The sequence below is a fragment of the Arachis duranensis genome, chromosome 5 (assembly GCF_000817695.3).
Source record: "Arachis duranensis cultivar V14167 chromosome 5, aradu.V14167.gnm2.J7QH, whole genome shotgun sequence".
Taxonomy (NCBI): domain Eukaryota; kingdom Viridiplantae; phylum Streptophyta; class Magnoliopsida; order Fabales; family Fabaceae; genus Arachis; species Arachis duranensis.
In genome coordinates, this window is record NC_029776.3 from 10066128 (window position 1) to 10089187 (window position 23060).

At 32.4% G+C, this 23060-nt stretch overlaps 2 protein-coding genes across 2 annotated transcripts; both read left to right on the forward strand.

The window, feature by feature from the left end:
• Positions 1-814: 814 nt before the first annotated feature.
• On the forward strand, positions 815-3278 carry LOC107487977 (laccase-11-like). Its single transcript, XM_052262313.1, has 5 exons — positions 815-952; positions 1076-1227; positions 1311-1684; positions 1956-2885; positions 2999-3278. Exons 1-5 carry the CDS (start codon positions 830-832, stop codon positions 3121-3123), a joined length of 1704 nt encoding a protein of 567 aa, XP_052118273.1. The 5' UTR covers positions 815-829; the 3' UTR covers positions 3124-3278.
• A 4648-nt stretch (positions 3279-7926) lies between these two features.
• LOC107487975 (uncharacterized) lies at positions 7927-15605 on the forward strand. The gene is given in 25 exon segments (XM_052262203.1): positions 7927-8266; positions 8353-8514; positions 8629-8794; positions 8874-8990; positions 9103-9233; positions 9347-9497; positions 9924-9991; positions 10335-10433; positions 10536-10651; positions 11079-11253; positions 11351-11461; positions 11557-11635; positions 11766-11909; positions 11997-12110; positions 12268-12389; positions 12482-12564; positions 12652-12776; positions 12862-12982; positions 13062-13199; positions 13489-13735; positions 14004-14096; positions 14199-14304; positions 14601-14747; positions 14835-14920; positions 15037-15605. Coding segments are annotated over 25 exon segments (3195 nt in total). The 5' UTR covers positions 7927-8101; the 3' UTR covers positions 15166-15605.
• The last annotated feature ends 7455 nt before the right edge of the window (positions 15606-23060 follow it).

A 23060-nucleotide genomic window follows, 5' to 3' on the forward strand; every position in this document is an offset into this window, starting at 1 on the left:
TTCACAATTAATTTGCCCAAAAAATTATATTATAAAAAGAACATGATCTCGAGTTACTATTATTTTTTGTTTCAGCAGTATAATAAGCAACAGAACAGTCCATCACTGAAGAAACTTCTTAGTATGGAACCAACGACAAAGAATGGTCTAAAACAAGCAAAAGATTTGGTAGCTCTTGTAATAAAAGTACGATTTAAGCAAATCATGATTAAAATATGATTTCAAATAATGACGAAACACATAAATAATAAGCGCAATTGTGTCAATACTATTTTACATACAACACATGAGGAGATCAAATCCTGTCGGTAGTAACACCGATGTTTTACCATTATCATGGCATGCATGATAAGCACACGTTTTTTCTTGCATTAATTTTTTTGAGAAATATTCACTAGCTAGAACGGCAAAAAGAGTTTCTGGCATTAGGCATTAGCACAGCAACCCTTCAACCATTACTTCTCCTTAAAGATAAAGCTTAGCCAATGTATATTAAGGTTTGTTTGGTTTCATGTAACTCTCACATTCAGCTCAAAAACCTAGCTCAGCCTCTACGGATCAAATAAAACTATATGGCCTGTTACCTGTAACATACATATATATACATGCATATCTTTATCAGAATTTCGCTTACAAGTTTACGTGTACAACTCATTGAATTACCAACTAATTACTCTAAGGTGTATTTTTATTAATTTAATTCTTCATGCAACAAACTGAAAAGTTCTTCCTACCTTCCCATTATTATTCATATAAATACTTCATGTGTGCTACTACATGATGCATTAATCATACACAAGAATCAAATTTTCAAACAATATACGCAATAATGGCAAGCTTGTGTGGTTTCATGCATAACAATGTCTTAACCTTTCTCTTCTGCTGTATGATGATTGTTGGCTTAATAATGCCTTCACCATCTGAAGCTGCCATAAAGAAATACAAATTTGATGTGAGTACGTTATATTTGTTTGACCATATCAATTATCATAATCTACTGCTTAGATATCCATGCAAAAATGCAAAACAACTTCCCTTGATTTATATCTCATTTTTCTGCTTTCTATGTACACAGATTGAATTGAAGAATGTGAGTAGGCTGTGCCATGCAAAACCCATTGTAACAGTAAATGGAAGGTACCCAGGGCCAACTGTTTATGCTAGAGAAGGAGATAGAGTACAAGTCACTGTCACCAACCATGTACAATACAACTTGTCCATTCATTGGTAAGCCAAATTAATATTTTAAAATGTATGTTATTAATGACTTAATTATGCTTAATTATTAGTTAATGTTAATTAATACATAGGCATGGGCTGAAACAACATCGCAATGGGTGGGCTGATGGACCAGCTTATATCACACAGTGTCCTATTCAAACCGGAAACAGCTACACTTATGACTTTAATGTTACTGGGCAAAGAGGAACACTGTGGTGGCATGCACACATTCTCTGGCTCAGGGCCACTGTGTATGGTGCAATTGTCATTATGCCTAAACTTCGAACACCATTTCCTTTCCCACAGCCAGCTAGAGAGTTCGAAATTCTCCTAGGTGAATGGTGGAACAATGATGTGGAAAACATTGAGAAACAAGGGACCCAAATGGGAGTGCCACCAAATATCTCAGATGCACATACAATCAATGGCAAACCAGGACCTCTATTTCCTTGTTCTGACAAGCGTAAGGAAATTAATTAAATATTCAACCATGATACGTATACACTAAAATCAGTCACCAATATAAAATACATGTTGAAATATAAATACATATTGGAAATAAATTAAACTACATATATATATACAAATATATTAATAGCTGATTTTAGTAGTTGATTTTAAGATACAAAATACAAATAGCATTTTTGATAAACATTAGTGCATGAAATTAAACATATGTTTTTATATTATGCAAGATATTTGTTTTAACTGCGTATTTGTTTCAATTTATTCAGACACTTATGTAATGGAGGTGGAACAAGGGAGGAGTTACCTGCTGAGAATCGTCAATGCTGCACTCAATGATGAACTCTTTTTCGCCATTGCGGGTCACAACATGACAGTTGTGGAGGTTGATGCAGTTTACACAAAACCATTCACCACAAGTTCCATACTAATTGGACCAGGACAAACCACAAACGTTTTAGTCCATGCCAACAATGTTCCAAGCAGATACTTCATGGCCGCAAGGGTCTTCATGGATGCTCCAATCTCAGTTGACAACAAAACTGCCACGGCTATATTCCAATACAAAGGCATCTCAAACACTGTGATCCCTTCTCTGCCTCAACTTCCTGCTAGAAATGACTCAGCTTTTGCTTTGAGTCTCAACAAGGAACTCAGAAGCCTAAACTCTGATCAATACCCTGCTCTTGTTCCTCTCAAAATTGATAGAAACCTCTTCTACACTATTGGTTTAGGCATGAATCCTTGCCCTACGTGTGTCAATGGAACAAGACTAGTTGCTTCATTGAACAATGTCTCATTTGTGATGCCACAAACTGCACTTCTTCAAGCTCACTATTTAAACCTCAAGGGCGTTTTCAGAACTGATTTTCCTGATAGACCTTCAAAACCTTTCAACTATACCGGTGCGCCGCTAACGGCAAATCTTGCCACCTTAACGGGGACACGGCTTAGCAAGATTGCCTTCAATTCTTCGGTGGAGCTGGTTTTGCAAGATACCAATCTCCTCTCAGTTGAGTCACATCCATTCCACCTTCATGGATATAATTTCTTTGTTGTTGGAACCGGTGTTGGTAACTTTGATCCATCTAAAGACCCTGCTAACTACAACTTGGTTGACCCCATTGAAAGGAACACCGTTGGAGTTCCCACCGGTGGTTGGGTAGCTATTCGTTTCAGGGCCGATAATCCAGGTAAAACACTTTAAACACCACACACGAATAAAACAATAATATTAGAGAGACAAAAAAAAAAATCAGAACCTAATTTATTTACCAATAATTAATAAATACTAAATAAGATAATATCTAACTGTTCATGCATTGTCATCTGGAGCTGCACACTGGTTGGGGATTGAAAATGGCTTTTCTTGTTGAAGATGGACCAGAAAAAGATCAATCTGTTTTGCCACCACCAAAGGACCTTCCCACATGCTAGCCGTCTACACTAAATTATAGGAAAACAAGGATTGTATTGTATTGAACGTTTTTTCTAATGTTTTTGTTGTGTTCTTTTATTTGTCTGCTTAGCCTTCCGCGGTAAATTTTGCAGAAGGTTTTTAATTGTGAATTAATAAGAACAGAGCAATGTAAGGAAGCTTTTTGGGATTTATTTTGTTGAATTTTCAAATGTGATTCATTACTGTTTTCTTGTTATTTTTGTGAGTGTTGATTTCTAGCTATGATTGAACAAAAAGTACATTGGTTACGAAACTAACACGGTTACACTAAATCCACATTGATTATTGTTATATACTAATTAACTTTATAATAACACGAATATAAATATAAAAGAAGTTGATTAGAGAGATATGTGTACTAAATCTCCATTTTAGTAGCTAAGATTCATATGCCTATTTATTTTGGTGGTTGAAATTTAAAATTATCTATACTAATCTTTTAGATTTAAGTTTGAGCACCAATGTGGTTCTTCAACTCTTTACGATGATGACCAGACAAATGGAATACTGAGTAAAGATGATGAATAAACAACGTTGTTTACCTTTGGCACCCAAACAAATCAGAAATGTCATTACTTTGTATATGAAAGAAGAAGAAACGATGGAGACCCAAAATAAATTGTTTTTCTTCTTTTCTACCTCCACTATTCTTCATTTCTGACTTGTTGGGCGCCAAAAGAAAATGACGTTGTTTACTCATCATCCGACATAGTAGAAAAGGTACTATCTTAACACTCCATTTACCTAATCATCGCCAAAAAGAGTCATTGGACTATATTGGTGCCCAAACTTAAATTTAGAGGACTAATATAAGTAATTTTGATATAACAATATATATCAAGTAACTTTGTCATTCACTCGCTGACTTAAATTAGTTTTGGAATTCAAATCTACGTTACTAGCTTAAAAGATATTGTAAAAAAAATCTTATATATATTAAAAATTATCTTTTATAATTCTCANTATATATTTTTTTAAAAATATATCATATTATTATCTTAATTAAAACATTCTTACAATTTATTAGAAAAAAGACAAAAAAATCCTAAGTATAATTCACATGTCATATTTTTATTTTTTTAATAAATTATAAAGATATTTTAATAAATACAATGATATGATATATTTAAAAAAAAAACTTAAATATTGACTTAAATAATATAATTCACATTAGTATTTTTATTTATTTATATTTTTATCATATCACTATATCTAAATTTATTCTGGAAAACAAACACCTAAATTTATAGCTTTAATTTGATTAATGAAAATACAACTTCAAATGTCCAATAAATACCTTATGGTAATAATAAGATTATCAAATTATTTTGATGTGGGTTTTTTACTTAAATAAAATAAAAAGAAGAAGAAATTATTGAATTCTCCTAAATCACATTTTGAAATATGAATATCCTATTTTCACTATTATATAAATCGTTCTAGGGGGCTGGGGTTTATATAATATGTTAGTATTGCCACCATATAACAATTTATGCATGAATGGAAATTTCGAAGAAAGCATAAATTCGTGCCAGAACTTAGGGGTTTAGGAGTGGATATAAATCGTTATAGGCTATAGTGAGTCACATGTTGGTAGACTTAACCTTACCAGGGAGGCATGATTTACGTGCAAAAGAGGACAACATTCACCTTGGCGCGATTCACGATCATTTATGAGACCCTCAACAACCTACAACGATTAATGTATCAGGAAGCTAACTCCAAGGAGGTTGCAACGATTTAAGCTTGTTTGGACCCTGTAGACTTTGCGGCGATTCACGAAGTGGACCATCAGCCTCCATTGATTCCTTGCCGAAAGCTTTGGGAGAGAAGGTGGGTGAGGAAGACAGCCAGCAGTGGAGGGAAGGGTGGCAGTGAGCTGAGGTGGGCGACATTCTCCGGTGGCGGTGCGACGGTGGGTAGGCAGAGCAGCCATTGTCCGGCGTAGTGGGGCACAGAGCGGCGAGGTGTGCAAGGATGGCCGCCAATCAAGGAGATATGTACCGCTTGAATGACATTGCACATGTCGCCAAATTTATCGACCAAGAGGTTAGTTATCGGAATCCATATTTAGTTGAGTTAGTTGATGTTATAGTTCTTCTGTTTGTTACATTGGTATGTTGATGAGTTAAATATGGTTTGAATATGGATATTAGAACATTGGGTCTCAGCATGTTGTAGAATGCGTTGTTTAGTGATCTCGTAGGTTCTTTGTTGGTGCACGGGATGTTAGATGTCAAGTTTTTTAATGACATAGAAAAATTTGTTTACGACCAAACGAGCTTAAATTGTTGCAACCTCCTTACGATTAGTTCCCTGATACATTAATCGTTGCAGGTTGTTGAGGGTATCATAAATGATCGTAAATTGCACCAAGGTGAATGATATCCTCTTTTACACGTAAATTGTGCATCCCTGGTGAGATTAAGCTTGTCAACACATGACTCACTCTAGTCTAGGGCAATTTATGTCCACTCCTAACCCCCTGAGTCCTGGCACAATTTATGCTTCTTTTGAAATGTCTATGCATGCATAAATTATCCTAAGGTGGCAAGACTAACATATTATATAACCTCCAACTCCCTAGACGATTTATATAATAGTGAAAATAGGGTATTCACGTTTCAAAATGTGATTTAGGAGAATCTAGTAATTTCTTTCTCTCTTTGATATCTCCACTCAATCGAATAATTATGGTGAATATTAAGAAAAAATTACACTAGACATAACTAAAAGAAATAGTCTATATTTTCTGTTTAATTATATATTACATATTTTCAAAATTAATTTTAATAATAATAATATAATTATTAATGTTTTGAAAATTGGTTTAAATTAGTCGGTCAAATCGTGAACCGTTAATAATACGATTCGAACAGAAGACAAACTGCAATATTTGAAAACCAAAATTGGTCTGCCGAACCGGCTGGGAACCGGTCGGTCGAACCGAACTGTGACCCGGCCGATTTTTTAAATTTCCCCAAAATGCCGCGTTTTGCATGCTGGAAGGGGTGAAGGGCCAAAGGGAACCCTAGTCACCCACACTCCCACAGAAGCACACAGACCCACTCACGGACTCACCTCACCCCTCTCCACTCTGACTCTCTCGAGCCTCCACTTTCACCTCTCACGTCTCCAGTCTCCACTCTCCACTCTCACTCTTCGTTGAGCCACCGCCGCTGTCGCAACATCCGTTGAGCCAACATCACCCAGCTCTGTTCGCGTAGCCACGAACCGTCGCGAAGTCAGCCTTCGAAAATCGCAGCCACTGCCATCGCCAGCTTCCGTCGCGCAGTGTCTTCCCCCCGCCGCCGCCAGCTCTGTTCGACACTTTCCGTAGCGCCACTGTCCCCGCCAGCTCTGCATTTTTCCAGGTTTCCAGCTTTTAACTGTAGGTATAAATTCTGTTGATTGTAATAATAATTGTTGAAGCATGATTAATTCATTTAATTGTTGAAGGCTTGAAGCTGATTGCTGGTTATTAGAATATTTTTCAGACAGAATGTTCTTCACATCAAAAGTGATTAATTGTTGGTTCTAAACTTTGCTGTTGATTGCTTGAAGCCTTGAAGCATGAATAATTGTTGAAGCTGATTGCTGGTTATTAGAATATTTTTCACACACTGTTTGGAATGTTCTTCACATCAAAATTGACTAATTGTTTGTTCTAAACCTTGTTTTTAATTGCTTGAAGCATGATTAATTGTTGAAGCTAATTGCTTAAAGCATGATTAAATGATTAATTGTTGAAGCTGATTAATTGTTGAAGCATGATTAAATGTTTAATTGTTGAAGCTGAATGCTTGAAGCATGATTAATAATTGAATAATTGTTGAATAATTTTGGATAATTTTGGATGTTGTTTGTTGAGATTATTGGGTAGTGAGTTGCTGTGATATTGTAATTGAATAATTGCTGGTTATTAGGAAGATGTTTTCATGAGTACAAAATTAGGAGTACACTAAGGAATGAGGACCGCAAAAAATGGTTGATGAATTTTGAGCTTTCTTGTTCAAAACAAACTTTTAGGAATGCCACACCCCCTAACCTCACATCACCGCTCTCTTCTATTCTTTCTGCTACTTCGATTTTTCAGCTTGCAAATACAGCCACAGCTAATAATTAAAAATTAATAAATTTATAACACAAAAATGAATGAAAGGGGTTCAATTATTTTACTTAATTGAATAAACTGGTTAATAATTTAGAAACCAAAGCCATAAAATAAAATCAATATAAAATTCCTTTTCTGGGTTATTAAAATCAAATTGTCCAGTAGTTTCCCATGTTCGATACTTAGTTACAGAGTTTATTTACCGGCTTTGAGAGCCTTGTTTGGAATTAAAAATAATGGGCACAATAAAAGTTAGTTAATAAAGTTGTTATATATTTATGTATATACATATATTATTTATTTCATATATTTTTAATGTGTATTCATATTCTACATGCATTTTATACGAGTTATTTATTTATATTTTATTTATTATTTTATTATAAAATAGTTTTTTGGTTTAATTATGGTCAAATCGGTTGAATCTATAAACCATTAAACTAGTAATTAGAGCAGGTCGATGATGAATTCGGAACCTTGATAATGACACATGAATTAACATTTATTAGTGTCTTCTTTCCTATAATGGTCTAGACAGTAGAGGTTCTCCCATAAACCCTACACCCAATTGACCCAAAAACAGTGAATCCGCCATAAACCCTACTACCCTGTTAGGAAGTCATAAGAAACGAACCCATAGGAACAAAATTCCTGAAATGACCCTACCCCGTCGCCGCCTCTGACCGCCGCCCCTTTCTTCTCTACCGCTGGAACCACGCTCTTGTTCCCTGAAGCCACTAGCAAGTCACGCTCTATTCCAGACAACCGTCCTGCGAGCTCGCCGACACCACAACCTTCGCACACGCCGCCGTCTGCCTTCGTCTTTCTCCGCTGGTGCCAACATGGAGGGTTTAGGCAGCCATGCTATGATGGACTCAACGGAGTTGAAGGTTAGTGAGTTATTGAAAGAGGTCCACCTTTATCATTCCTCTCACTTCTCCAGCATCGTTGATAAAACCGTCTCCGCCATAAAGTCATGCATCGACGAAATCCCCGTTGACTTCAAGGTCTGCTCTTTCAAGCTCATATTATTATAATTTGTTCTTTTTGGAGCATTCAACGCTGATTCTTTTGAGTGCTGATGAGTTTTCAGGTAACTGCGGATGTAGCACCGAAATTCGTGAGGGACATTGGTGCGGATAAGGTTGACTTCAAGTTTAAGAAGCCATCACTCATCGAAATCGGAGGCAGTTATTCTATTCAGAGTCTCGCTAGACCTGAGCTCAATGTTGATCTTATTATCAGGTTACCCAAGGTATATTATTTTAATATTCATATAAATTTAAACTAAAAGAAGGGATAACCAAACTTATATACATGTTAATGTTCATGGTATTAATGTCACGCTATTTTCCTATTATTATGTTAGGGGTGTTTCCACGAGAAAGATTACTTAAATTATAGGTACCATGCCAAAAGGTGCCTTTATCTCTGCTTGATCAAGAAGTACTTGGAGGCTTCTCCATCTATTGGTAAGGTTGAATGGTCTACCTTTCAGAATGAAGCCCGAAAGCCTCTGCTGCTTGTTTATCCAGGTAATTTCTTTTTGTCCTTGCACACATTTTACCTTAAAACAATAGTGGCATGGCTAACATTAAAAGGGAAAAATTGCAGCTGCAAAGGTTGCTGAAGTTCCTGGTCTTTTTGTAAGAATCATTCCGTCAGCTACGTCTCTATTTACCTTATCAAAGCTGAACATGAAGCGTAATAACATTCATAATTTGAATCATGGTTTGTTCCTTGACTTCCCCCGATATCTAGTTATCTATATTTTGTTTCATTGAGATAACGGCTTCTTCCCTTTTCTACAACCTATTAATCATTGATTGTTAATATTCTCAAGGGACCACACTTCAAGCTACGCCAAAGTACAATTCTAGCATTCTGGAAGACATGTTTCTAGAGGATACAGAATTTGTCAACAAAACATTTCTTGGTTGGAAGGAAATAAGAGAGGCTTTGATCCTGCTTAAGGTTTGATATTTGAATATTACTTTTGCATCATGCATAACATGATAACATCTAATAATGTTAAAGATATATATAATAGGGAACACGGAATTGAGTTCTTGTTTCCATTGATCTAGGTTTGGGCTCGACAGAGAAGTTCAATATATGTTCATGATTGCCTGAATGGATTTTTGATTTCTGTCATACTGGCATATCTTGCTTCTAGGCAACAAATCAGCAATTCAATGAAGGCAATCGAAATAGTTCGGGTTACTTTGAACTTCATTGGTATGTGCATAGACTCTCCTTTGTATCATCATCATGATTGGTCAGTACAAAAGTGTATCTGTTCAGATTGTTTGCACTTAAGATAGACATCCATTTCTTTCATGTAAATGCTATGGACAAAATTATTGTAATACTTGGCTAATGTTTTGGTGTCTACTGTATTTTATGTATTTGCATTTTGCAATTGTTTAACATTATTCCTCTTTACTGGTATATCCAATTTGATAGTTTTGTTATGGAAGCCTATGCCATATCCTTTCAATCCAGTGTCACATGTAGTTTCTTAATTAATTTTGTAGCCAATTTGCTATTGACAAAGAACCATCACAGATTGGGACTTGGGAGTGGGGATTAGGTTTTGACATTCAATGCACATATGTTGTGTAATAAGTATATATTCATTGTTGCAAATGTTTTTGTTTGTAGCAGCTTCGGAGTCGTGGAGCCGAGGGCTATACTTTCCAAAGACAGGCCTGAGTAGTATTACAAAAGAGGTCCACATCTCTACTTGTTTTTTAATTTTTCCATTATTTGGTTTTGTTTTTCTTTTAACTTTGTTATCATATTATGTGGTATTTATTTGCATTCACCTTCCATTTGTTATCTGTTCTGATATCAACATCTTGAGTGATTTGATTCTCTTTTTTCCCTATTGTCTGTTTTTTTATACTTGAGAGAGGGAGCCAGCCCAACCTAGTGAAACAAGGCTTAGTTGTTGACTATCTCATACCTATGATTTTGCATAATATATAATATATTTGCAATTTTCTGACACAACATGTTATGTGCATTACATTGTCTTAATACAATCATTGTGTCCGTGATTTTCATTTTTAGGAAAAGATTCAGCTTAAAGAGTCATTTCCTGTTATCATATGCCATCCATCTGGAGGATTCAATTTGGCTTTCCGAATGTCTAGAAATGGTTTAAATCAGGTATGTAGGCCATAATACCAATTTTAATGTTTCCTTTTCCTTTTTCTATAGCTGCTGTTCTCCTTATTTTCTTTGCTTTTGTTCCACATATTTTATATTCAGCTTCAAGATGAGGCTGCTTTGACACTTAAGTGCATGGAAAAGTGTAGAGATGGCGGATTTGAGGAAGTTTTTATGACCAAGATAGACTATGCGGTTAAATACGACTATTGCATAAGGTAACTTATTCCGTTTAATTTTTTTGTGTCCGTTAGTCTGATTGAATGCTTTTCCTGTTGGATGGTAATATAAGTCATAGGAGTGTTACTCTGCGATCTCCATGTTCTAGTGCAAAACTTTTTGCATGTTTTACTTTGTTGTATACTTTTCAATGTTCTTTGTAGATTAATTACATTCTACAATTGGAATCGATCAATGTAATATGTTGGAAATGTAATATAGATACAAAGGAAAATGAAGAATTTCAATTATCATATTTGGATTTTTAGCAGCTCTTGTTTATGTGTCATTAAAATTTTAGCGGATTATATCAAAGGAAGTTTGAACAGAAAAGTTCTGAGCTCCCCTCCTTGGATCAATTTCTTGATGACTGACAGACTGACTTGTAAGCTAAAAATCTATTTTATTACATGATTGCTCTTATAGATTAAATTTGAAGGGAAAGAAGGAGGTATATGTATCAGGATTTTGTTTGGATGATGAGTGCTGGAGATTGTATGAGGAGAAAGTACATGGTATTTTAGCCAAAGCGTTGAATGACAGAGCAAAGTCGATCCAAGTTACATGGAGAAACACACAATGCCAATGGAGTGTGAATGATGTATGGTTTTAAACATGATTTTTCACTATTTCATTTAAATATCATGTTTTGGATACTTTGTTCTTTCTCTTAACTCTAGTTGAATTCACAACTCCAGGGATTGTCTGTACTTGATAAAGAACCATTGTTCATAGGAATTTCAGTGAGTACTTTGGAGAAAGCATTTAGGATAGTTGATATTGGCCCAAATGCTGAAAGTAAAGATGAGGTATATTTTTTTGTCCAAATATAATCTCTTTTTCATTTTGTTTTCAAATTTGTTTCCTTGCATGCAATACAGCCGTTACTCATGATTTGAAGCAGGCTCTGGAGTTCCGGAAGTTTTGGGGAGAGAAAGCAGAGCTTAGAAGGTTTAAAGATGGTAGAATTGCTGAAAGCACAGGTTTGGCTTCTTGTGTTCTGACTTATCGTTTAGTTGTTTGACTATCATACCTTTCTATCCTTGTGGCTGAAGTCAAATATCCTGATGACTAACATGATAATGGCATTTTTTATTGTATGAAAAATCATAGTATGGGAAAGTGACCAATGGTCAAGGCATCTTGTTTTGAAAAGAATAGTTGAGCATGTGATTGGTCGGCATCTTTCTCTATCCATGGAAAATATTATAGGTGCTGTTGATCAACTGGATTTCTCTTTGGTTCATGGTGCTGGAGGTATTGGGAACTCTCTCTCTCTCTCTGTGTGCGCGTGCTTACCTTATTAATAACTGCAATGTTTTTGAAACGATTAACTCTTGGCAGATCCTGTATCATACTCTGGAAATTTGCTTGGGGCATTTGATCTTTTATCAAAGCGCTTGCGTCTTATTGAAGACCTCCCTTTGAAGGTGTCAAGTGTACAACCTTTAGACTCTGGTATTTTACCTTAAACTTGTCATTTTCAGTGCTTCTATTTGCGTTTGCATTGTAGTTCACAATTAACAACTATTATTATTATTTTTTTCCAAAAAAGAAAAAGTAATTATTGAAACCTGAGCCAGATCAATGTTGCATGTTTATTTTTTATTTACAGCTTTCAGGCTTACATCAGTCTTCCCTCCTGAACCTCATCTTCTAGCTAATGAAAAATTTGAATCTCTGAGACTTAATAAGTATGTTCCATCGTGCATTCAACCTCTGGAAGTCATGATTCAGGTATGGATTTATTCACCGGCAGTGTTAAATGAAGTAAGCTTGATATAGGCAATTTATGACAACTTTCTTCCTATTTTTGGGGCTTTTCACAGCTGGAGGGTTCTGGAAACTGGCCAATGGATGAAATTGCTATTGAAAAGACAAAATCTAGTTTTCTTATTCAAATCGGAGAGAGGTGGGGCCTTGAATCTTTGTTTTAACTTAGGATGGATTCTTTACCAGTATTTCATTCATTATTTATTTTTTTGGTTATTATTGGCAGTCTTCAGAAGACATGGGGGGTGACATGTACTGCCACTGAGAATGATGTAGATGTTTTGATGGCTGGATATGCCTTTCGTCTTAAAATTTTGCACGAAAGGGGACTTACTCTGTTAAACAAGGAAGGTACGGGCTTCCACTACTTATATGAATTTGATGACTTATTGGAAATCTTACTTCAATCCTACTTATCAAACCATTTAACATGCAGCAGGAAATGATCAAGCAAAGCGTGTTCATTCTACTGACAAGAAACTTTTTATTCATAGTCAGCATGCAAGCATGATCAATGGTTTACAAAGTCGTCACCCAATATATGGGACAGTAGTGAGGTGAATGTTTGAAAATTTCTTTGTTAAGCTATATTACATTTGTAATGTGGAACTAATACATGGATTTTCATGTTGATAGACTTGCAAAACGATGGGTTTCTTCACATTTATTTTCAGCTTGCTTGTTAGAGGAGGCTGTTGAGCTATTGGTTGCATATGTCTTTCTGAATCCCTTTCCGCTTGGTGTTCCTTGCGCAAGAATCAGTGGGTTTTTAAGGTGCATTTCTAAATCATTGCTGGTAATCAAATCAACAATCATAATTTTGACTAGAGATGAATGTTTAATTATTTATTTTGAGATTGCTTAAACATTGCATCACGTACTCTCTCAACTCATATTACTGGAAACTTATGTTCTATGTTGAAATATCACAAAATTGGGTGTGAAGTTGCGCGGATAATTCTCCTTAGATTTAGGATTCAGTATATATCAGATTGCTGTTAAGCACTTAGGTGTTTTCTAGCACTTTTTCTAGTTTTCATATACGTGTCCGATTTGTTGACAGGTTCCTGAGATTACTCTCACAGTATGATTGGACTTATTCACCATTGATTGTTGACATAAATAATGACTTAAGCCCAAGTGATGAGAAAGAAATAAATGTAAGTCGTGTGATTGAGCACATCAGTAAAGATTGATTGATTATGTTGGTCTTCAGTCAAACGTAATATCTTCTTGACAACTGTGGATTTTCAGGATAACTTTATGATAAGGCATCCGAGTCTTGGACTGGAGTATCACCAAGTGTTCTGGTTAGTTCTTCCTGTCATCCTGTGATTGGATATTTTACAGCATTTTTCCCAGTTATTAAGGCCTGATTTTTGAAAGAAAAAAATGCATTACCTTTATATGTTTAATAATTTCATTGTCTTTGGACTTGTCGTTTTGGTAATGCATTTAAATATTGGAGTAATTCTCTATGATATATGGTCATACATGGATTCAGATTGTGTTTAAGTAAGAATAAATGTAAGTAATTCTTTCTGCTTATTTAATTTCTGCATTATTTGTTTCTAACAGGAACTTAAAAGGTTAGTTGCATATGCCAGAAGCAGTGCAAATTTGTTGACAAAACTCACTTTTCAGGAGGAGGTTGGTCCATATAGATGGGAGGTAAGTGGAGCACCTTTTTCAGTTCCTTAATTGTTTCAAATTTTAATAAAAAATGAGATATCTTTTTCACAAACTTGATGAGTTATTAAATTATTGCTGCAGTGCCTTTTTCGAACTCCTTTAAACAATTATGATGCCATAATTCTTCTCCACAAGGACAAACTCCCATATCCCCAAAGACTTCTCTTTCCATCTGAAGCTGATAATGGTACAATTCCTAATAACTGGTAGTTTATACAATTGTACAGTCCATGAATGGTTTAAGTGTGATGGGAAGTGTGATTATTACTGATATAATGCAATTATGTGATTTTGCTAGCTATAACGGGTTTATCTGATCAATATTGATGGTTATATAAAAGTGTTCAAGATATATGATTCATATGATAACGAGGACTATAAGTAGTTGACAGCATGGATATTATATGTTTTTAGCTTCTCTGCTTCAATTTCAGATTTTGTGCTTGACTAATCAAATGATATTCATATTTGCAATGTTGGCAGGAAAACTCATTGCTAGAGGGCATGCTAGCATGTCTTTTCAACCCTTCTTGTTGCCTAAAGATTTGAAGGGTAAACCAGCAGCACTTAAAAATAAGTTGCTTATAGACTTTGATCCATCAAGGTTCTTTGTCAGAGATTTAGAGGCAAGTACAGTGAAACTAATTTGACGGTGAACATAACATGGTGTGTTTCTTATGCCTAATTTTGATACTTCCATCTATCACTTGCAGAAAGAGTTCTCCAACACATTCAAGGTATGGCATGATTCTCTGGGAGGTGATGTAATTGGCCTAACGTGGGTAGAATCTTACTCTTCAAAGGTATGAAAATTGCATTCAGAATTTTATATTTGTGGACTTAGTGCAAAGTACATTAAAAACAAATCTCTCTCTCTTTTGTAACCGTTTCCTTTCCTTTTTTCCGTTCTCTTTTAAAGAAGCGGAAGCAAGAGACAGACGTGAATGAAGCACACAACCCACCCAAGGTTTTAAAAGCAGTGGGTCAAGTTGGGAAAGGGTTTGTGAGGAGCATATGCTTTCTAAAGCCTCCAAAGCTCACAAACTAATCCTTATTCCATTTTTGTTTTCCCTCCAGTTGTCAATATGATTACGAGATAATTTTCGAGGTCATTAATATGATCAATTATAAAATTATCACTAATTATTGTGGAGGAAGTGGTTGAATATAGTACCGGTTGTTTGCAGCACAAGAATACAATTTTGGTAGGTAGAAGAGTTGGTGCAGATTGGTGTGTATAATATTTATATTTGTCACTATAACCACAAGTCCTCCACAGCTCGGCAGCTCAACAAGTATGAAGAGCTTATGTTTTCCATTAGTGTAATCTGATTGGCATATTAATGTATGCTTTTTGGGAAATTTTATTTATTTATATTCTTTTCACGGTCCTTTGAAAAGAAGGCTGGAAAATGTAATGCTATATCTGAATATTAGCGCAACCGTTATTTAGATTCAATACAGAAGTCCTAATATTGCCCAATTAAAGCTTTGCCAAAGCTGTAGTCTAGCTTAAACTTAAATGAATTATCAATTAGTTGATTTCTTGGTATAAAAGAAAATCAAGCATTGGCGTATTATGGTGGAAGAATCTCTCTATTTTATATATAATAGAAGAGCCGTAGATGATTAGCTTCTTGATAAGTGGAGCGGCTAAATTCTTGACAAATTTGGATCTTTTAAATTTTGAATTTTTATTTTAGAAGATAGAGTGTGATCTCTTATCATTAGTTTGATAGGTGAGATCAAAAGTAAATATGAAAGAGAAACTATTCAAGGATAAAAGATCATACTTTATTCTCTAAAGTGAAAATTAAAATTTAGAGAATTCAAATTCATTTTTGGTAAGTGCTAAATTTCAACAATTGACAAGTGGTTGCAAACAAAGACAAAATTTCAACAATTGACAAGTGGTTGCAAACAAAGACAATGAAAATTGGAAAAAAGGTTTTTAACCAACTTGCAAGAATTTTTTGATATAGGTAAAATTTTAGTGTAACGTTCATTTATTGGATTTTATGGTGTTTTTTCAAGATTTTGAAAAATATTTTATGGTGTTTTTTCAAGATTTTGAAAAATATCATAAAATTCAATAAACAAGTATTACACTAAAGTTTTATTAATATCTAAAAATATATGATTGGTAATATTCTATTATGGCTAATTTTATAGTTTTCATTTAGTATTTAATTTTTGTCTAACTTACTTTTTATAATGATTTTTAAATATTTAAAATTTTTAACTTTATACTTTTAAATTTAAAATTAATTATTTAATTTTTTTTAGTAATTAAACAATAATTTTTAGACACCATAGTTGTTGAGTTTGAAGAACTAACAATATATTATTGATGATGACTAAACATTATTATTGAGTTAAAAGTCTAATTATTTGTGTGATTAGTTTGTTAAATGTGCTAAAAATTAAACTAACTAAACTGGTCCAATAACAAACAAACAAAGTCCAACAATAGTTCAAATTCATAAGCTCCAAGAAAATGAGTGGCTGAATACAAATCACACTCTCAAGCCTATATACACCCATAAATTTCAAAGAATAAGTGGTTGAATATAATTCACACTACTTTCATAAGTCCAATTGATGATCGAAGCCCATTCACTTGAATTGGTGGCTAACTAAGCAATGGAACTCAAATTTCATCGTAACCAAATCACACTGAACCGAATTTTCTTTTCTCTCTTTTTTATTACCCACTTGAAATCACAGAAGTAAAGTAAGAAAAAGGAAAAGTTTTTATTAAGGCTAAAAAGTACAAAAAGTGGATTACTAATTTCAATCAAAAAAGAAAAAAGTTAAAAAAGTTAGAGTAAAAAGTAAAGATCCTTTTCATCTTTGTGCAATATTGAAGCTTATGGAAGAAAACTTTCTCTTTGCATACACCGAATCGAAAAGCTCAAATATTTGGAGGTTATGGATCTTTTCAAAAAATCAATAATAAAAAAAGTTACTTGGAGACAAAGTACAAATAAAAGGGCTCAGATTCAAGAAAAAATTTAAAAAATGATGAAAGAGAAGATAGAAGATATGAATGCATGTATGGTTAAATCACTGTTTCTACTCTATATCTCTTCTGGAACGTTGTTTCTACTCTATATCTCTTCTGGAACGTCGCTGCTGCTGTTGATATTGGGGAAAAAGAAGTCAAATATGCTGAAGAAGAATTTTAAGTTTTGGAAACTTAAGGGGTAAACGGCCAAAGGTTGGAGTAAAGAGTGAGAGTACAAAGTTTGAGTTCTCATACAAAGCTATTACCTTCTTCTCCTTCATAGTTCTCATTGAATATTCTGTCTCAGTCTAATTTTTCTTTTTTTTAATAAAAAAAGGCATTATGATAAAGAATGTAAGAAAAAAGCTATTGAGAGTAAAAAGACAGAGTTAGACTTGGAGAAAAGTCCATGTTTATTTCAGAAATTCTTTGTATGTATTTTTGTTTTGTTTTCATAATCTTGAGGAAATTTCTTTGCAAGTTGGGTGAGTACTTCGCAGTTGAAGACTAGGGTGAGTTTCTAGTCAAATTTGATTTGGGTAGAAACTAAGTTTGTCCCAAATATAATTAGATTGAATCCTAGTAAAATTGGTGAATATAATCTTGATTAAAGATAGTAAAATTTTATTATTGTTGTGATGAATTGTATATAGACTACATTACACTACGTAATTGAACCAAAATATATAGCTGTGTCACTTCTCTTTCTCTTCTCTGTTTTTAATTTTATACTTTAGAAGGCAAAATAAAATTATCTCCTACTTACTATATCCAGATTAACCTCATAGCTATATACCTTGCACTCAATTCTATTTTAGCTCTTCTTTTGATACAAGACAAAATAAAAGCATCTATTATTTTTCTGCAAGAAGTGACTTAACAAAATTTATAAAATACACCCACTTTAAAAAATAAGCAAACTAAATTAAAAAAAAAAACTTAAATTCAACTTTCTTCTCTAAACTATTGTAACAAATACCATTCTATTATTCCAATAATTTCACCACCCTTTTCCTGTCATTACATTCATAATTATATGTCGGCCGTGAAGAATTACTTTATTTTTGGGTTAGTAAATATTGACATGGCTTAATTCAAGTGAAGGAGGATTCATAGCAATACGAGGTAGAACCAGATAAGACCAGAAAAACACTACAAAAGCTTGATCAAGAGATTCAATCTCTAAACCAATCTCTTCTCCAAAAGTTAAGAGGGATGTTATTCTCTCTTTTCTTAATCATGTCTTTATTCTATAACTTGGTGTTCCGGTATGATAATCATTTGGTGTTCCTTAATTTTTTCTTATTTATCTACCTACTAATATAGATGAGTTAATTGGCTAGCCAACACGTTCCAATGTTCCAATACTATGTATTTCTTAATAGAAATTATCCTATGATAATATATCTCAATGTCCTCCTTCGTTTATGTATATTATTTAATTTCTGCACTAAATTTTAGGAGTTTCATATATATAGAAATGTATTTTAGTCAATAGAATAGAGAGATATACACACTATGTTGAATCGCTATTAGCCTCGAGAAAAATCTTTATATTTTTGCTCACATTATTTACATTGTTTTTAATTGATTTAGCTATATATTTGTGAAAATGCAAACTAAAGCTTTTTAGGGGATTACATAAACCCTTAGAAACAGTAAGAAGTTAGTGTTTTTAAGCTTCTCACCTTCTATTAACTACTCTCTTAACAATTCGAGTTATTTCTCTTTCTCTTTAATGAATTTTTTTTTTTTTGCTTTATTTGTTGCACATTGAGTAAAAAAAGATGCTAGAAAGATGTTCGGTATTTATTATGTGCTTTTCGCTTAAAGCATATGATTTTTCCTTTTTTTAATTTGAAAGATTTTATGGTGTTAAAAGACGTCAAAATATTGAGTTGGACGCGTGTCTAAGATACAAATTAACTGATATACCTAGTTATAGGATCTGACAGCATGAATAAAAGTGGACCCACAATGAGGATTTTTTTTACAAAGTCAGATAATTTTATTCATGAAACAAAAGAAACATATAGATGTTTATATATGAGACAAGTAAAAGAAATAGAAGACTTTCAACGCTCTACCATAGAGGTAACATCATATAATAATCTAATAGGAGAAATAAAATAAAATAAAGTACTCATCAATTAAGAATTAAGGATTTGTTGAAGCTCCTTTTGCAGTTTCAAAGTCGATGCCATTATTTCTTTCACACAAGTTGATACATTATCAAAAATGAATCTGTTCCTAACCTTTCATAAGGACTAACTCAAAATCACTATCATCATCCTTTGAGATGAGCTATTGGGTTGGGTACGCAAGACTCACATTCTCAAATTTCACTCAACATAGAAATTAGAGTTTTCGATACCCCCACAACGAAGATTTCTTGTTAGAAAGTGAAGAAAATTAATCCAAGTTATACTGATCATTAGACTTATAGTTTGTTAATGAGACAAGTGAAAATAAATTTAATAATAGTATCTCTGTTTTTTTTTGTCAAAGTTCAGGCCAAGCAGAAGCAGAACTAAGCCCAAATACAAACGTGATTTAGAGAAAGAGAGATATTCAAAGTACATACCTCCTCCTGACAAAAAAAACACAACTCCTAATTTCTACTCCCATCTTCCCTACATATCCCATGTGCCTTTGTTGAGAATGATCTCCTCTTGCCAAGACACTATGTGAGTTCCATACTACTAACTTAATCAGAGTGTAGATGCTGCAATTTTATCGCCGGCGTAGAGATGAGGCACGAATTATGGCCCTGGTTTCACGCTTCTTGCAGCGTCTGCTGTCTTCCTCTTTCCGATTTACATGCTCATAATTCTGGCTCTTCAAAGCTGTGTTGTTTTAGGTGAAGTTGTGTTGTAATTTTTGTTAGGACTGATCAAAATCTATTTATTTGAAAATAAATAGATATAGCAGTGTCATATAATTGAGAAATTTAGGTCAGTGTATTAGTTTTCAAGCGTAGTATTTATTAATAATGAGATAATATTTATGGTAGTGAGATTTTTGTTATTCAAATGGCCTAATAAATTAGAATTTTGTTGTGGAATTATGTTTAATCTATTTTGCTCAAATAGCAACTATATAAACTAATTAGGCAGTCACAAAAGACTTGGCAATCATAGTGTTAGTCTAGGTGGTATTATACCCTAAAAAATGTAGGCCATGTAATATTATCATTTAAAATTGGGGTTAATAGTCAAATTCGTCCCTAAAAGATCATTCATTCTTTAAATTAGTTCTCAAATAATTTTAGTCATATTAGTCCTTAAAAGATAAAACGTAAGTTAAATTGTTTCTTCCGTCAGTTGGATGATGACGTGTCACGTTAAGTACCACGTGGCATGATGATGTGGCAGATTAATGCCACGTGTCACAAGATGATTGGATGACGTGTTAGGTCGGTAACACCTAGCACGCCATGTTCACTTGACATGTAAAAAAGTTATTTATAATCAAAATAGTCTTTGAAAATCTAGATGTAAGTCATTTTCATTCTTAAAATTTAAAAAATTAATCAAATTAGTCCTTATATAAATTTTTTTTTCATAATATTAAATTTAAAATATTTTTTGATACTACTAAAGTACTAATGTTAATAGAAATGTAATTGACAAACAAAAATTAATAATTATATATTTTCTTCTTAAAATTATTTTTAATAGAATTATCTCTCTCCTTTAATTCTTCTCAAAATCCCTCTTATTTTTTTCTATTCTAAAACATTTTTTTGACATTATTATATTTTGCTAGAATATATATATTTTGTTAACCTAAACAAAAGTATATGGTCAAAATAAAAATTTATGTATATTAACTTAAACAAAGTTATACTATTTTTTTTGCTACATCTCTTTTTTTTTCCAGTGCATTATTACTTACATATAAGATCCAATAGTAGTGATACTTAGAGTCAAAATTCAAGAAGAACCACAGATTTTGCTTCAATTCCAAATACAAAATATTAAAAATTTGTTGCTTAATTATTATTATTATATATGCCAAACGAATTGCTTCTTAAGCGTAATACGCACAAAGATCATAATAAAATTTTGTGTTTTATATGTTTGAGATAGATTATATAATTTTCTTTTATTTCACAAATCAATGAGATAAAATGAAATAGAAAACATTATACCTATGCATAACACAGGCTACTCTGCACTAGTACATTATATAAAGATATGTTTCATATTAAAATAAAATTTCTTTTGTTTTAAATAAAATATTTAAAAAAATTATATTAAAATATTAAAATAAATATAATAGTTATTTTAAATGTTTTAGATTTTATTAAATAAATATAGTAGTTATTTAAAAAATTATATTAAAATATTAAGATTCAAAAAGTGATCCAACAAATTAGTTTTTCAATTATTGAGTTTTATCATATAAATTAAATAATAATAAAAATTATAATTTTAAAAAATTTAAAAGATTTAAATTTTAAAATAATTACTATATTATTTAGTAAAATTTAAAATATTAAATTTTTAAATATATAATCAACAATAATTTGATAAATTTATTTAAATAAAAAAATCACTGTAAAAAAATTACAATTTAAAAATGTAAAATTTTAAAATACAAATATTTAATTATTTTATGTAAAGAGAATTTTGTTTATTAAGATTTAAAAAAATAATATTAAAATTAGTAGTATTAAAAAATATTTTGAATTTAATATTATGAAAAAAATAAAAAAAAATTATATAAGGACTAATTTGATTAATTTTTAAAATTTTAAGATGAAAATGACTTATGTCTAAACTTTTAAGGACTATTTTGATTATAAATCATTTTTTTACATGTCAAGTGACATGTGGCGTGTTAGGTGTCACTGACCTGACACGTCATCCAATCATCTTGTGACATGTGGCATTAATTTGTCACGTGATACTTAACGTGACACGTTATCATTCAACTTACAGAAGAACCAATTTGACATGTTTTATCTTTCAGGGACTAATATGACTAAAAAAACATTTGAAGACTAATCTAAAAAATGAGTGATCTTTCAGGAATGAATTTAACTATTAACCCTTTAAAATTGGTTGTAGTTGTTATAGTATATGGTGTGTACAGTAATAATAAATTTTTTTTAGCATTAGGATTTAATGGTATGTTCATGTTTATTGGTTGGGAGAGCTAAAGAAATAACAATTCATGCATTAATGAGTGTTTAAGTAATGATTTAAGACGATGATATTAACGACACATTACGATCGTAGTTAGGTTAATGATTAAAGGTTTTGTTTATAAATTGATGTGAGTATGATTAGTAATTAAGGATGTAGGATTTATTTTATTTTTCTTTTTTTAAAACTATTGAATTTTCTACTGCTATTTTTTTCAAAAGTTATGCTTCTCCCATTACATGAGTATGTAGTTAGAATTATTTAAAAAAAAGTCCAAACATCTTATCAAGAGCCCGTTACACCAAAATCAAAGTCCACCACCATTCAAAAAAAAAAAAAACACAAAAGACTATTATTAAATTAATTTTTTTACTGCATTAACATTAGTATTAGAATGACTAAATTTTAATGATTTACATAAATGGAGTTCATTATTGTCACTCACGCAAAACAAGTACTCTAAAATTTTGGATCTCGCTTTTGTATATACTGTCACCACATGCAATGAAATTTCAAAGAAAATGATAAAATCAAGACACACGTCCACTATAAAATGTAGGTGTTAAAAGTTTTATCTTTAAGTATCATAGAATCTCCTTTTTAATTTTCTTTCTTAGCATGTGAGTTTTTATTTTTCATTTTTATTTCTAACAAAACCTTTACATTTTCTATCATAATATTTAAATCTCACAGTCATTTTTAAAATTTCATTCACTTATAAATTTTGAAATCAATGGTCTAAATGTACAATGGACTATTAAATTACAAAATAAACATCACCCA

Bases quoted from the DNA above. Each gene is read 5' to 3' on its own strand.
- LOC107487977 (XM_052262313.1), top strand. From the start codon at position 830: ATGGCAAGCTTGTGTGGTTTCATGCATAACAATGTCTTAACCTTTCTC. The intron at 1,228-1,310 runs GTAAGCCAAATT...ATTAATACATAG, and splicing joins TACAACTTGTCCATTCATTG to GCATGGGCTGAAACAACATC. The intron at 2,886-2,998 runs CACTTTAAACAC...ATAATATCTAAC, and splicing joins GGCCGATAATCCAGGTAAAA to TGTTCATGCATTGTCATCTG.